Raw genomic sequence first — 15000 nt, forward strand, 5'->3', positions numbered from 1 at the left:
AGGGATGTCGCTCCCTGAGGCAGGTGAAAAACAGCTACCCTGTTATTATGAGATATGTGTATCAGTGCCCTCGCCCAGACGGATCAAGAGGGTGAATCGTTAATCGCTCTTGATGGTTCTTTGAGAGCTCTTTTGTGCGTCTCAATCAGACAAATTAGAAGGTAGAAACAGAAATGAAACATCATGTAAATCCGTATGTAGGCCACTGCATCTGAAGGAACTCTTGCCACTGTTCACCCTTAGAGCCTCACTTCAGTGCAACTTGTCCTGCTACGTCCCTCGGATCAAGCAGTCAGGCCTGCTCTTCTGGTCCCTCGTTCAGTTCCCTGGGTGCAAGTTAGCCTCAATCTCTTTTTCCATTGTATTGAAATTGCCTTTTTCCATTTTCTATTTGCATTGCCTTTTCTATTGAAACAATGTCTGCCTATTATCAGGATTTGCCATAAATTTGGGGTATTTTTTTTCACAGGTCACAAACCGCAAGGAACCTATCGCCCTTTTTTCCCATTGAAACAATGCACAACATTTGACATTCGCAACCTTTTCCAGGAACGTATCCCCCATGAATAGCAGGGTCTGACAGAATCGTGTATTTATTCTCATATTGAATGTTTTGAAGAAGCACGGTCATTAAATGTCATTATAAATATGTCATTATTCTTCCAGCAAGAAATGTGAAACCCACCCCAGTGTATGTCTAAAAAAATAAAAATAAAATATTACATCATGTTTCATCTTTATTTCATGTTTTACCTTTGGTTTTGCTGTTAAATGTACTTTGGAAGTGTTTGCCAACAGATCATAGTTTGGACTGGAGAACAAAGTCCAGACTATCTGGGCCTCTAACATCATTGGCTCTGCCGTGTCAGGGGTCATGCAAGGCCGTCACCCAATAGTGAGCGAGTGGGGAGGGGTGAAGTGCGTCATGGCTTGAGGTGGGGCCAGACTTAATAAAAGTGCACAGCCTGGCAGAAATGGGAGATGCCTGAGACCAACACCAAGAGGGTGTGCTGATAGTGAATCGAGCTTGATCTTTGGCTCATCATGTTTGCAAATGACAGTTTCATCTGTTGGCTGGCAGGAAAATCTGTTTGAGATAGAGATTGGCCATGGTTTTGATCTGCTAAAAGTTTGGTATCACACAGACATTTGGTTCCTTGACCAAAATATAAGATCTGTCCCATGTTTTCCTTGGTGCATCACTCGCCCAGCACAGAGATTTAAATCGGCACGGAAACATGACACTGAGCATGGGACCCAACTGGAGATCTCTGCGCTGGGTGTCTGACGTGGTCACTACACGCCTCACCGGGTTGAACCCCGTGTACCGTTAAAGTATGTTTGTATGTATGTGTACACACACTCACCCTGCAAATGTTGATTCTGATTCAGTGCACAAAATTCACTTTATTCATGCATAATGTTCCGTGATTAGTGATTGTTTGAATGATATTTTCAAGGAAAGTTGATTTTATTGCTTGGTTGGAAGAAAGTCAAGATAAGGTGGGAAGGAATGTGAGAAAAGGAAGGTTGGAAGGTGAGAGTAGATGGGAGAAAAAGGTGGAGAGGATGTCGTCAGAATTAATGGGAGAAAAAGGTTGAGAGGATGTCGTCAGAATTAATGAGAGAGAATGAAAGAAAGGTTTGGAGAAGATATTTGTGTCGGGAGGAATGGAATGGAAGCTGGGAGTAGATGAGATTACCTTTTGAGGACCACAAGCATCGTTAAAGTAATTTTCAGACACTAGTCCAATTTTATTATCAGTTTGGCTAACTTTCAAATTTTTAAATTGAAATTCAAGAGTATGCATGACGAAAAATACATGTTTTTCGAAAAAATAACAAAACAAGAATGATGTCATGCATAGCACGGTACTTGTGAAATCCGGAAAACAAATTTGACCTCAAAAATAATTGGTGGTTCATCTCTTCTAGATCTGATTTTGACAAATTTCCCTGAAAATATCTGCTGTTATTCCTCCGGTCAAATCGGTATTTCTAACCACATGCTTGTCAAAGTAGACATCTCTCTGGCTGTTACTAGAAAACCACCTCAGCGCCGTCGAGTCTGGCATTTCACTCAGACTGACTGGCAAGGTCTTCAAGCAGCCATCAAACTTCTAGACTGGTCTCTCATTGCTACTTTCTCCAACATCAACTCATCCTGGGAATCTTTCAAAGAAACTTGCTCTCTCTCATGCACAGATTTATCCCCTCTCGTCTTCAGTTGGCCGACGCTTCCTCCCACCCATGGTTTACTGAAGCTTGTGGTGAGGATGTTATCCTGAAAAAACTTGCCTTTGCCTCATGGAAAGCAAACCCAACTGAGGGTAATCTCAGTTCCTTCCACAAAGCTCAGAACAAGTGTGTGTCTACCTTCAGGAGAGCCAGAAAACAACATATTTCTAATCTCATGTCTGAACTCTCAAACCACGAACCCTCCTCCAAATCCTGCTGGTGTCTAATCAAATCTGTTTCTAGGGTATGTTCCCCCTCCATCCCCTCCCTTACCTCAAATGGCTGCACAGCTGATACCGCACGTGAAAAGGCTGAATGCCTAAACTCGGTGCTTGCTTCTAAATATTGTGTCCAAAACCCTTTGCTTTCTTTACCCACCTTACCCAGTCACACCCAACTGTCCCTGGACTCTGTGTCCTTTTCTTCTGACAAAGTGGAGAGCTTGCTGTCAAACGTTGCCTCAGATTCTGCAACCGGTCCAGACGGCATCACCCCACGTGTCCTAACAACCTACTCTTCTGCTCTTGCTCACCCTCTCTCTGTTCTATTCACCCTCTCATTTGCTCAAGGTCATCTGCCATCTGCTTGGAAATTAGCAAACATTACAGCACTGCATAAAAAGGTGCAAAACAGATCCCTGCAACGACAGACCAATCATCTTTCTCCCAATCATCAGCAAGGTTATGGAATCCATAATTGCTTCAGACATTCAATCCTTCCTCTTCTCCAATGGCTTGATTTCCAATCATCAATTTGGTTTCAGACCAGATCACTCTTCCCTGGATATGCTGCTTCTGCTCTCCCAACAATGGATGGAGGTCCTCAATGTCAGACATGAAATCAGAGCCATGTCCCCTGACATGTAGCATGCTTTTGACACAGTCTGGCACCCTGCCCTACTCACCAAACTCTCTTCCGATGGTATCCAAGGCAATCTCCACTCATGACTCATCCACTTCCTCAACCGTCACAGCTAATGTGTGGCCCTAAATAGAGTTCTCTCACCCCCTCTTCCTATCCAGGCCGGAGTTCTTCAAGTCAGCATTCTGGGCCCTGTTCTTTTTCTGGCTTTCATCAATGATCTCTCCGACTCTCTGGAAAATCCTCTTTATCTCTTTGCTGATGACTCCACCCTCTGCCGTACCATCTCTCATCCCTCAGACCGGCAAGCAGCAGCTTCTTCACTCTCTGCAGATCTGGAGAAAATCACAAACTGGTCCAACACATGGAACATGTCTTTCAATCCTGACAAATCTCACACTCTCACCATGTCTCTCCGAAAGGACCGCTTAAAATCCCCCCTCCTCCCCCCCCATCTACTTTCTCAACAATCCTTTGGAAGAAGTCCTTTCATTCAAGCTTCTGGGTCTCACTATCTGCCCTGATCTTTCTGGGAAAGCCACATTTCCAACCTGGCCTCCAAAGCCAGTCGCCGACTGGGAATCCTCCGTCGTGTAAACTCCTTCCTCGGCCCACCTGAGCTCCTGACCACATACAAAGCTTTCTTCTACAGCCTGATGGAGTATTGGGCTCCCCTCTGGGCTGGTGCTCCTGCCTCTCACCTTCTTGGCTTCACGCTGTGGAAACCTAGGCATTTAGGATCATTGGTATCTCCCGCGGTGAGGATGAGTCTTTGGGCCTCTCACTCTGTCACCGCAGGCAGGTCGGTGGTCTTTCTGTCTTCTATGTCTCCTCTTTGGTTTTGCCCTCCTGCTCTGTCTGTGATATGTCCCACCTATATTTCCACAGGGCGCTCAAGGTCCGCCAGCAACCCCCTTCTGGTAAAACTACCAAAATCAGGAATCGCTGTTCACCTTCACTCTTTCATTCCTCTGTTTTCCTGCCTTTGGAATAAACTCCCACACACTCTTCAATCCATTTCTTCCCACCAGGCCTTCAAAACAGCTGTTCACCACCACCTCTTGTCTTCCCCCATCCAAAACCCCGATCTTTTCTACTGCCGTTAATCCACCCCAAACCCACCTCCCTCAAATTCCCTGCTTTCCTTCCTGAAAGTCCCTGTCGTGTCCATCTTGTATACCCCGTGTTCCCCGCCCCCATCCCTCTCCCTTCCACAGATCTCTGAATATCTCTGTTCCCCATTGTTTTGTCCTTCCCTCTCCTGCCCCTCTTGTCTCATGCCCCCTTGCTGTGTTGTGTGTTCGCTCTCATACGAGCCTTGACAATGTATACAAAAAAAAATTACCAAATTTGCAAATACTCTTCAAATTTCAAGTCAATTGGATTAAAATTGACAATTTTAGAAATATGGCCTATGATGTTGACGTTTTGGCCTATCTTGACCTAAAAAATACTTGTTTGTTGAATTCAATGACCTGAAATGAAAATCCTCTTCAAACTTCAAGTCAATGGGATGAAAATTGAGGATTTTATAAATTGCTCCTAAGTTGTTTACCTTTGGCCTATGTTGACCTCAAAAATAATTGGGGATTAAATGCAGTGTCCTGACATGCAAATCCTCTTTAAAATTCAAGTCAATAGGATGAAAATTGAGGATTTTATGAATCTGGTCTATGTTGACCTTTTGGCCTATGTTGACCTCAAACATTATTTGTGGTTGAATTCAATGACTTGATTTACAAATCCTCTTCAAATTTTAAGTAAATTGGATGAAAATTGACAATTTTAGAAACTTGGCTTATGTTGTCCTTTTGACCTATAGACCTCAAAAATAACTGGTGGTTGAATTCAGTGACTTGATATGCAAGTCCTGTTCAAATTTCAAGTGGTGGATGAAAATTGATGATTTTAGAAATTTGACAAAGTTGGTGTCCTTTGGCCTATGTTGACCTTTTGACCTCAAAATCAATAGGCTTCTTGCTTGTGATGAACTCTACCATGTGGTGACGTTTCCTGAAGATTGGTTTAAAATTATGCCCTCTAGGCGATTGATATGCATACAAACAAACAGACAGACAAAATACCACACAAGACTAACCAATATACTTGAAAAAAAATTTCGATTTTCGCAAGTAAAAAAAAATAAACGATGGAAATGACAAAAGCTTTTAACCAGTGTTCGCTCCACTATTTCCCAATGCAAAAACATAAAGTAATCTAGAATTCCAAGGAAAATATCAAAGATGCATCCATTTAAAGTTTAAGGTCATATGTGTCCTTTGGTCATTGAAGATTTAAATGGACAGAAAGATCAAGTGTCCTGCATAATGGTCATCATTGTCGCTTTTATGCAGTGCCTGGCTACAGGTTCACGTCACTTCTTGCAGGGGTGTGACAGTGCTGCTGATGTTGCGCTCCTTGTAGGGTAGAGCAGGAATTTGGAATTTGTTCAGGATTCTGGTGATAGCTCACTTCTTTTTCGTGAAGGACACTGTAGGATCTTTAACATCCACTAACTAATGTTGGCAGACAGGACGCTCAGTTTAACATCCATTCGAGTGATGGCACACACATTGATGTATTGGTCTGCCGCGAGACACCAGATTGATAGATTATAGCTGGGTCATGATTCAAATCCAGACAAGACATCTCAAGGATGAATGCTCATACCTCTCAGTTATAATGCTAGCCATGTATAATGGTTAAATACCTGCTGGAGTACAAACCCCCAAAAAATGGTTTTGTGAACCTGAGTGAAATAAAAATGGACATCACCACGACACAAAGGAAACTATGATTTTCTGAATTTATCTTCCATATGACATTGCAGTTTGTTTCTATAATATGTACAAATAATTATCCCCACACTTTTTGAAAAAAACGAGGAGTTACTGTAGTTGACTCCATCTCTGTCCGGCTGTCTGTTTGTCTGTCTGTGTCCATCTGCCATGCTATCTCCTCTTGGACAGTTGTGCATAAATTCACCAAACTTGGTAGTTGGGATCACCACATGACAAGAAGGTGCAAGAGTAGTATAATGTTTGGCACCACCCCTTGGGGAGTGGTCACAAGGTCAAACACCGAAAAATACAATTACTGGCACAAGTTGAAACATTTTTAGCTGAAGCTTTTTATATGCAATCAACATCGGGGGACGCATGAAATATGTAACGATTTTTTGGATTTGACCAAGTTCATGCCCCAGGAGGTGGGGACTTGGGTTAATGGATTAAAACGGAAAAAAAAAATTTTAACTCAAAATTTGATATGTCATTCCTGGTGGAACTTTGCATTAGGTGGGAAGCGTGGTGATTTGCGATGGTGTGCCATTGACTTCACTCTCGTTAAATTTTAAAGTTGAACAAGGAATTTATAAGCACCCTGTAAAAGAAACGAGAGAAAGGAAATCAAAAATTAAACTGAATGCAAAAATGTCTGCATGTTTTGGGCTTTTTTTTCATGCAAATGTTTTGGAAAGAAGGGTAGATCGTCCACATATTTTTCATTGATTCTTCACTTCATCTACATGTTGTACCACAAAAGGTAATTGAATAACACCTCTGGGAAACTAGATTTGTTGATGTATTGGTTGAAGCATCCACTCCGAGTTTGGGATTAAAATGATAAGTGCTGCTTCATTGCTTGACACTCGGCATTTAAATATGATGCAGCACGGATAATTAATCAACCATCGGTTACCAACCATTGTGCTGGCTTTATGGGCCAAGTGGTCTCCTACGTTGCATTCTCATCTGAGGAAACCCATATTATTATAACACAAAGTGTCCTCATTGTACACCATTACTGCACCTCCCACTGGAAGGAATGGCAATGCATCACATGCTTGGGATGTGGAAGAGCACCTTGACGTTGCGTTCGGTCCAAGGAAATGCAAACAGAGATGCAGCTGTTTGCTGACCCGATACAGACACTCTCATGGAGCTTGCTGATGCTTTCCGTGAAAATAATCTGACTTTATTTTGGCCATTTGACGAAGCAATAATTCCTCAAGTCATGTAATTCTGTTCTTGCTTGCTTCATTCCTGTCAAAACATCTTGATTATTTTGCCACATAATGGCAAATGGTATGCCACTTAAAGTTGTAATCACCTGGACGTCTTTAAAACACACAAGATAATTACCTTTGCCCAATAGGAAATGCTGTGTTGAATTTTTTTTTTAATGCATTCCTGGATAACATGTTTCTTGGAGAGAAACAGAATCCAAGAAATACTTTTTGAATCTGAGATGAGCTGTATTTTTCATTGGCTCCAAATATGCAACATTGCTTTTCAAGATAAACTCAATGCCAATCATGTTTGTCTCCCATAACTGCAAAATGTTAATAAAGGAAAGTTAATTTATCAGTTTGGAGAAAAACTGAGCTTTGCATTATAGGCCAAAAGAATAGCCCAAGGCTGCACTGTCGCTCTCATGAAAATCTCATCTTTGGTTAGGTAACTTGCATAATGTCTGGCTGTCGAGAGCTCACACGGGGAAAGTGCCTGGGTCATTGTTTAGTCAGTATTTGGTTGATTGTTAATAAGTGGCAAATCAGTTCTTAACAGCGGCATGCATTTGTCAATATTGCATTGTGTCCATGTGTGTGTCGAAATGGTTTTATTTGCACGCAAAGCTTGTCCAGCTATCGTCCATGCACGCACTCCACACTTGACTTTGCACTCAGGCTGGCGATGAAAATCTCCATGCGTTTGGACCTGCAGACCTGAAGGACATGCACTCATTTCAAGTTATCTACTTCTTGAGCGAGTTATTGCAGGCTCAAGAAGAACAAACACCGGTGTGTGAAATGCTCTAAAGCACAAAAACCATTGATGTAAGAATGGAGTTAAAGTGAATGAATTGAAATGGATATTGATCCCTTCAGAGACATGCAGAATATCTTCTTGGAATTGAACTTATAAAATTACCTTTTTAAAATATATATCCTTCCTGTACCCCACTCTTGCATTGTCCTGCGTGCAGCCCCCATTCTCTTTGAAACACGTGCAAATGATGCAGCAGGCGTACAACTTGAATGATGTCACCAACTATGAAATTCGCTTCCGGTGAGTTTTCAAAAATCACATAATTTACTTTTTCAACAACTATGGTTTAAGGATAAACAGTCTTTTTTTAACACTCCAAATATGGGGCAGAATTTGGATGATGAATGGTTAGGTTGGAGATGCAAGTGTTTTGTTGTTAGATCAAAGCATTTGGAAGGGTTGCACATGCTGACCTGATGTTTCTTGGTGTCAGTTGTCCAAATGCAAAACTGTGCATAATATCTCGTGCGGTATTGATGAGGTCATGTACACTGCTCTCCATTCATTTGCTGCTGCTATTGTATTGTGAAGGTGAAGATGGCTTACTCTACTGTCCCTCCATTTTTATTATTTTCCAGTTCCACACTGTACAAAACACAGTGTGCACAATGACACAGTTTGTGCAATGGCACACGTGCGATACACTTTATACGGCATGAATTGTGTCTAAGTTGGAGATGTCCGATTGTTTTGCATGGGAATGTAGAGTTAGTCATGTATACGGTAGTTAGAAAGAAAAGGGGTTTACTGATAGTGATAGTGTCTGAAGGTTGTCAGGAATGTGGAGATGACACAGGCCTGATGGCCCAAGTGGCCTCCTGCATTTTTATTGTGTGCTTTGTCATAGAGGTGCAGAAAATATAATCATTTATTTATTCTCGAGTCAGGGGAATTTTTTAGTAGCACTGCCTTTTCATAAGCAACATTTTAGTACTCCACCCAAGTTGCTTGAGGGCGTTATGAATCGCCCATAATATACACTTGTGTCACAGATCGACCAGACCAGGCAAAAAAGGTAGATCCAAATGGAAAGGGGATGGGGATGGGATCAGTGAGGGGATGGCTGGGTTGGTACACATGAGACCTCAGGCAGTACCTACCTCAATCTACAGTCATTTTTAAAATACCACATATTGCATCTTTTTTCCATCAGAAATTGCAAGTTGTACCTTATGATTTAACCAAGGTATACTTTTAACATTGAAAAAAGTGATCAAAAAGCATGTTGAACAAAGGCAGATCATGGTACAGCACTTTTTATGACCATTTAATGTGTGATCACCATGTAGCTTCAATATTATCAACTCATGTAAAGCCCATAAAAAATTATGTAGCCAAGAGTATCCCTCCCCCCCAACCCCTTCCAAATCACCACCACCATGGCACAGTTGTAAAGAATATAACTTGCAGCCTTGTGGATTTACTTTTTTTTCATGAAGAAAAGTATGCTTATTTTCGAAACATATTTATTATCAGTGATAACGTAATTTCAAATGACTGAGTAAAATTACCCAGCCATGTGTATTTTTACTGTAAATAAAAATTCCCGACGTCTCACCTCGAGCATTATAGTTGTGAAAACAACCAGAATAGTCATGCAATCAACTCCAATTGAGATGCTTGTCGTAAAAGTTTGGACGGCATATATTCACCTTTCCTGAATGGAAATAAAATGGCGGATGGCGCTCAGACTGACATTGCATGTGCTCCCTTTCAGTGACGAATACGATGTCACTTCTGTGAACGTGAGGTCACTTCCTGCATGGCAGAGAAATAAATACATAGGCCTTTTATTTATTTTGATAAAATTACGGTTGGAGCTTGCAAAATATTTTGAAAACCAGAATAAAGGTTGTTGGAGAACATTGCACAAAGGGAGAATATTTTGGGCAACACTGATATTGAAGATAATTTGGATAATTATTGATTGTTTACTTTCTGGACTGGCAGGGTGGCTTAAAGGTATGCACACTTACCTCAAAGCTGTCTATCCTGGGTTTGAAACCCGACGCAGCTATAAACTGTCATCGCGGTGTTTCACAGGCAGGGTGATTCAAAGGGTGTGCCATCCTTCATATAGACATTAAAACAGGATGTGCTCCCCCCTAGAGGGGGAGCACATCTACCGAGATTAGTTGGTGGACGTTGAAGATACCACGGTGTCCTTTGCGAAGAGAAGGCGAGCTATCGCCGTCACCATGGCCAAATTATAAATTCCTGCTCTAACTAATCAGTCGAACGTCAGGCTGATCCAGCCGGTTCATGAAAGACTTGGGCCAAAAACTTTCCATGGCCAACCCCACAAGAACTTGGGAATAATTGTCTTCACTGGTGTGGGTTCAATCCTCATGGCTGCCAGTTAGTGGCAATTTATGTACCCTGCAACCGTCGTGGTGATCTGTCCAGCATTGATTCTTAGCCACATAAACGTTCATGATCTGTCGTGAGCACCAATATGCTGTGTCGAGATTGTGGGCCTCCACCCTCACTTTTCACGAGCTCATCTCAAACTACTCAGCACCCTATAACCTCAAACCTCAACTTTTCTTTTATCGAATCCTGAGTGTTATTCACTGTTCGTTAACACAATGCTTGAAAGATTCTTCAACACATTGAATATACAATACATAGGCACATCATCGGGTTACTCAAAACAGCTAAATCTCCAAAGCAAGACGGCGTGCACATTTGCACACTCAAATGCGATCTTGAAAGTTTTAATTGATCAACTGGAAACACGTTTTCAAATCATCTGGAGAAATGTTATGGTCCCAGTGAAATTTCAAGGATACATTGATCATCACAGACTATAAACATAATGTTGTATAAAAGCAATTGTGGGAATTGCCACAGGATTTTGGTGTTTTGCATTGCTGGCAGAAAAAAAACCCATGCTGTTAGTTGAATCTTGAATGCAGACTTCAGCAAATTGCTCACCAATGGTTTCCTGAAAGACATTATAGGTTCGGAGGAAAATGTTGCGTAAATCACTTGGGATTTGTCATTTTCCAGCGAAAGTAACAATGTACTCTTAAAATGTATCACATAATATTCTGTACAGTATTCGAACCCAAAACTTAAGAATTTTGTCAAATCGATCGCTATTTTGTCTATTATATGTCAGTTACATTGATATGCAATTCCTTTGCCAAACATTTAAACCGAGTCCACCGCTTTTTGGAATATTGGGTAAAATGTAGAATACAAAGTATGGCCCATACCGTTCACCAGTAATGACTGTTTTAGCCAGACGTTGTGGTTTACATCGTTGCTTATTTGCCATTATAAAAAAAAATAATTCAAAGTTATGCAAGGAAACAGACCATGTGGAAGGGGGAAGGAGTGAGTGAACGTTTAGCCATTCATATTTGCACCTCAGCATTCGCACCTATTGCAAGTAAATTGTGAGAGTAGAAAAGGGATGGGTGGGTTCATTATTATTATTATTATTATTATTATTATTATTATTATTATTATCATTATTATTATTACGAGGGTCCCTAAGGGAACCAATTTTATTCTGTTTATAAGCCTGTCCCCCACACAGCGGGAGACAAGTGTTTTGCAATCACTTTGTGTGTGCGTGCGTACATGCATGTGTGTGTGCGCTCTTGTTTTTTTTTGTGTGTGTGTTTATCTTCGTTTGTTTTTGTGGGTGTGACACAATTGTGAGGAACAGTTGTGTGTTAAAAAAACATGTGTGTTTGTTTGTTTTTAAACCATTTTAGCCTTTTTATTTTTTGTTTTTACCCATATTTCGTTTCCTTTGTCTTTTTTTTTAACCATTTTATGTGTTCTTTTACCTCCTACAGACTGGGTTGTTCATCAATGTGTGTATCGGCCCTACGATGGACGTTAAACTGGGTGTCCCAACTTCCTACAGTGAATGGACGTTAAAAATCCCCATGGTATCCTTCATGAAGAGTGGGGGAGCTATCTCCGGCACTATAGCCAAATTATGAATTCCTGCCCGAACTACTGCTGGGAAGGCAATGACAAACCACCTAATATTTCACCCTGGCTCATGAAGCTGCGTTAGTGACACAGACGCTCGGTAACGATTATGGTACATCAAATAATAGTTACAACTGAAGAGGGAAATCGGAAAAAAAAAATGAAAAGGAAATTTAAGCCATTTAAAAAAGATATAGCATGGACATAAAAAGAGAGGAGAGAGGGGATAGGGAGAGGGGATGAAGCAGGGGAGGGGGAGATAGGGGTTGGGACATGAGAGAGGGGAGGGAGAAAGTGGGTGGGGAGAAAAGGGAGTGGTGGAGGAAGGGGAGTGGGGGGAGGGGTGGAGACAAAGAGGAGTGTGGGAGGGAGGGTAGAAAGGGGAAGGGGACGGAGGGGGTTTTGAGAGAGAGGAGGGGAAATAGGGGAGGGAGAGAGAGAAGGGGAAAGTTGGGATGGAGAGAGAGAGGAAGGGAAAGAGGTGAGGGAGAGGGAGGGAGAGAGAAGGGGGATACGTAGGATGGGGGGAGGGAGAGGAAGAAGTTTCCTTCTGTATCTATCCTGTCCACCCCATTCCTCCTGACCACATTGCCCAATTTCCTCTCTATTTTGTCCTTCAACTCCACTGTTGGTTTCCCCCACCCTCTCACAACTGTTCCTTTTGTCATGTTGCACCCTGATGTGTTGAGTGTTCTCGCTCTTCCACGAGCCTTGAATCTGTATCCAAATAAGTCATAGGTTGGTAACCATTGCACAGGCTTCCTGGGCCGAATGGTCTCTTTCTGTGTTGAAGTTCCTTGGAAGGGAAGTCATCTATTATATATTGTGAACCATGGTATCTGTCCGTGTGTTTGTCTGTCCACCGTTCACAGTGGCTGCTCCTCACGCTGCATTTGAAAAGCTCAACGTTCACTTTTGAAATGACAGAACAGGCAAGAGAAATGTTGATGTCAACTTTTGTTTCAGAACCAGGATATTTTGCCCTCTTTTTAGACAAATCCAAGCCCCGCTGCATTATGTTTCACCACAAAAAATGCATTAGAATTCCCATGTTTTAAACGTATGCCATGTTAAGATGTATGAAGCAGCTTGATACATCCTTACTTCCACCACGGCATGGCATTCTCATTACAAAACTAAAGGGGGAGCACTCGGTAGAGTGCAAAACCTCCGCCGCCAATACTGCTGGGTCACTTAAATGAACCTGATATCCTATTCATTGTAGGTCAAAACGGATCAGACTCTACCGAACCACGATTGAATAAACTAAACGAGATCAACGCGCATAAAGAAATGCCAAAAAAAAAATCGAAATTTTTTTGAAAAAAAAGGTGCAAAATTTGTTTTTTTTTTCTCTAACAAATTTTTTTTGGGGGTTGGAAATCACTTAAAACATGTAGAAATGCAAAAACAAAAATTCAAATATTTTTCAAAATGGCCGCCATAGCGGCCATATTGGACTTTGGACCAAGTCCAAATTCTAATGGCATGATCCTTGGACCATACCTAATCCCCCCACCAAGTTTCGTCGAAATCCGTCCAGGAGTTTTTCCGTAATACTGTTCACAAACAAACAAACAAACAAACAGACAGGGGTGAAAACAGTAACCTCCGTCCATCTTCGATGGCGGAGGTTAATAAATAACAAAAACAATGATAACATTGTAACAAGGCATATTAATTAATACTCACAATATTTACAATACCAGCAATAGTCGTATCACATGGCAACAATAATAATAATAATTAATAACGAACATATAATCCCTGCGCTGGCCCAAGCACATCTGGGCTTGGTGAAAGGCAAGCTAATGCTCAAGCAGTACAGCAGGCAGGTATGCAACACTGCTGTGAAGACCAATGAAAATTTGGTCCAACGGGCCCACAAGTTATTTAAATTGATCGATTAACTTGAACTTTTCCCGTCACTGGGGACAGAAACTTTTTCTGGCTTTTCCCGTCAGTTGGGACTCTTCCTTGTTATTGTATATTATTGTGTATTAGAAGCCGCAGGAGCGACCAGCGGGGTTATGGTTTTATCCTTATTCAAACGTTTAATTCAAAATATCTCTCGAAATTACCTCACTACATAATTCAAAACACCTCACTGCACTGGAAAATATGGGGAAAGGAATACTGTACTGTAAAGGATGGGGACTTGTAATATCAACTACATCAATCATTTTGATGAAACTTGACTGCAACCTTTAGCGCCGTGATGTACCAAATTTTCTTCATGACATAAAAAAAAAAAATTTGGGTCCAAGGATGTCTACGGGGGTGGGTGTTTGCCTCCCAAAATATGTATTTGCTTTCTTCGCCGAAGCCACACACGCAACGTTGATGAAACTTGACCACAACCTTCATCACCCGTGATTCACCAAAGTTTGTTTGTTTGCTCATGCCATTTAAAGAATCGCAGTCAAAGGGGATTTACGAAGTGGGGAGTAGTTGCCCTCTAAAATAGGTGTTTGCGATAATATTGGTTCATTGGTACATTTTGCTGATTCCGTCCAACATTGACTTCCTCCTCAGTATCATTATTGTACCAGGTGAGCATCTAGGGTTATTTCCCCTATTTTTATTTTCTTGTCTTCATTTCTTATCAAAAGGATAGTCCCATTTTATGTTTGCTATGTTTCTCAAGAAGTGTTTTTCAAAGGAATCTCTTTTTTGCCTCTGATTTTGCAAGGGTTCATGTGGATGATCCATATATCAAAATCAGGGAAACTACTGTGTTGAATAGGTTCATTTTAAACTTTTCTAATATGTCCCTCATTTTCCATAGTGACTTTAAAGAACAGTACGAGAAATGCCCGCTTCCTCGGGGAGCAGCCCTGCGGTGTGGGGGGGGGGTCAGGGGGGGTAGATAGTGGAATGGGTGGAGGGGTAGTAGGGGAGGTGGCTCAACTGAATTATGTACCATTGCTAGTAATCCCCCAAACTCTACAGCAGGAGTCAGTAAACCACTTGCACTATGCCACATGTACAAGCAGAAAGCGGGAGTCTCCTCCCCCTCGTGGATACCAGCAGTTGCAAGGAAACCCCTTTCCTGCCAAATTAATGACTCTGGGAACCCCCAGCATATATGCAAAATTTGGAAGAAATTGGCCTGGCC

General features: G+C 41.6%; 1 protein-coding gene across 9 annotated transcripts in view; it reads left to right on the plus strand.

The window, feature by feature from the left end:
- The window catches only part of LTA4H (leukotriene A4 hydrolase), a 388232-nt gene that overhangs the window by 306149 nt on the left and 67083 nt on the right, over positions 1-15000 (plus strand). For 2 of the 9 annotated variants that reach the window (XM_085895364.1, XM_085895366.1), the window contains 2 exons: positions 244-336; positions 470-722. In XM_085895364.1, coding sequence (XP_085751490.1) covers positions 244-336; positions 470-530 — 154 coding nt within the window. In that variant the 3' untranslated portion in view covers positions 531-722. Of the gene's footprint in view, positions 1-243; positions 723-1173; positions 1336-7786; positions 7901-8085; positions 8169-15000 lie in introns of those variants that run through there. The other 7 variants (XM_085895365.1, XM_085895368.1, XR_015061718.1 and 4 more) reach the window with 6 other exon arrangements.

Source organism: Eptatretus burgeri, chromosome 9, assembly GCF_056783735.1.
Source record: "Eptatretus burgeri isolate ZD-2024b chromosome 9, Ebu_testis_v1, whole genome shotgun sequence".
In the NCBI taxonomy this organism is placed as follows: Eukaryota; Metazoa; Chordata; class Myxini; order Myxiniformes; family Myxinidae; genus Eptatretus; species Eptatretus burgeri.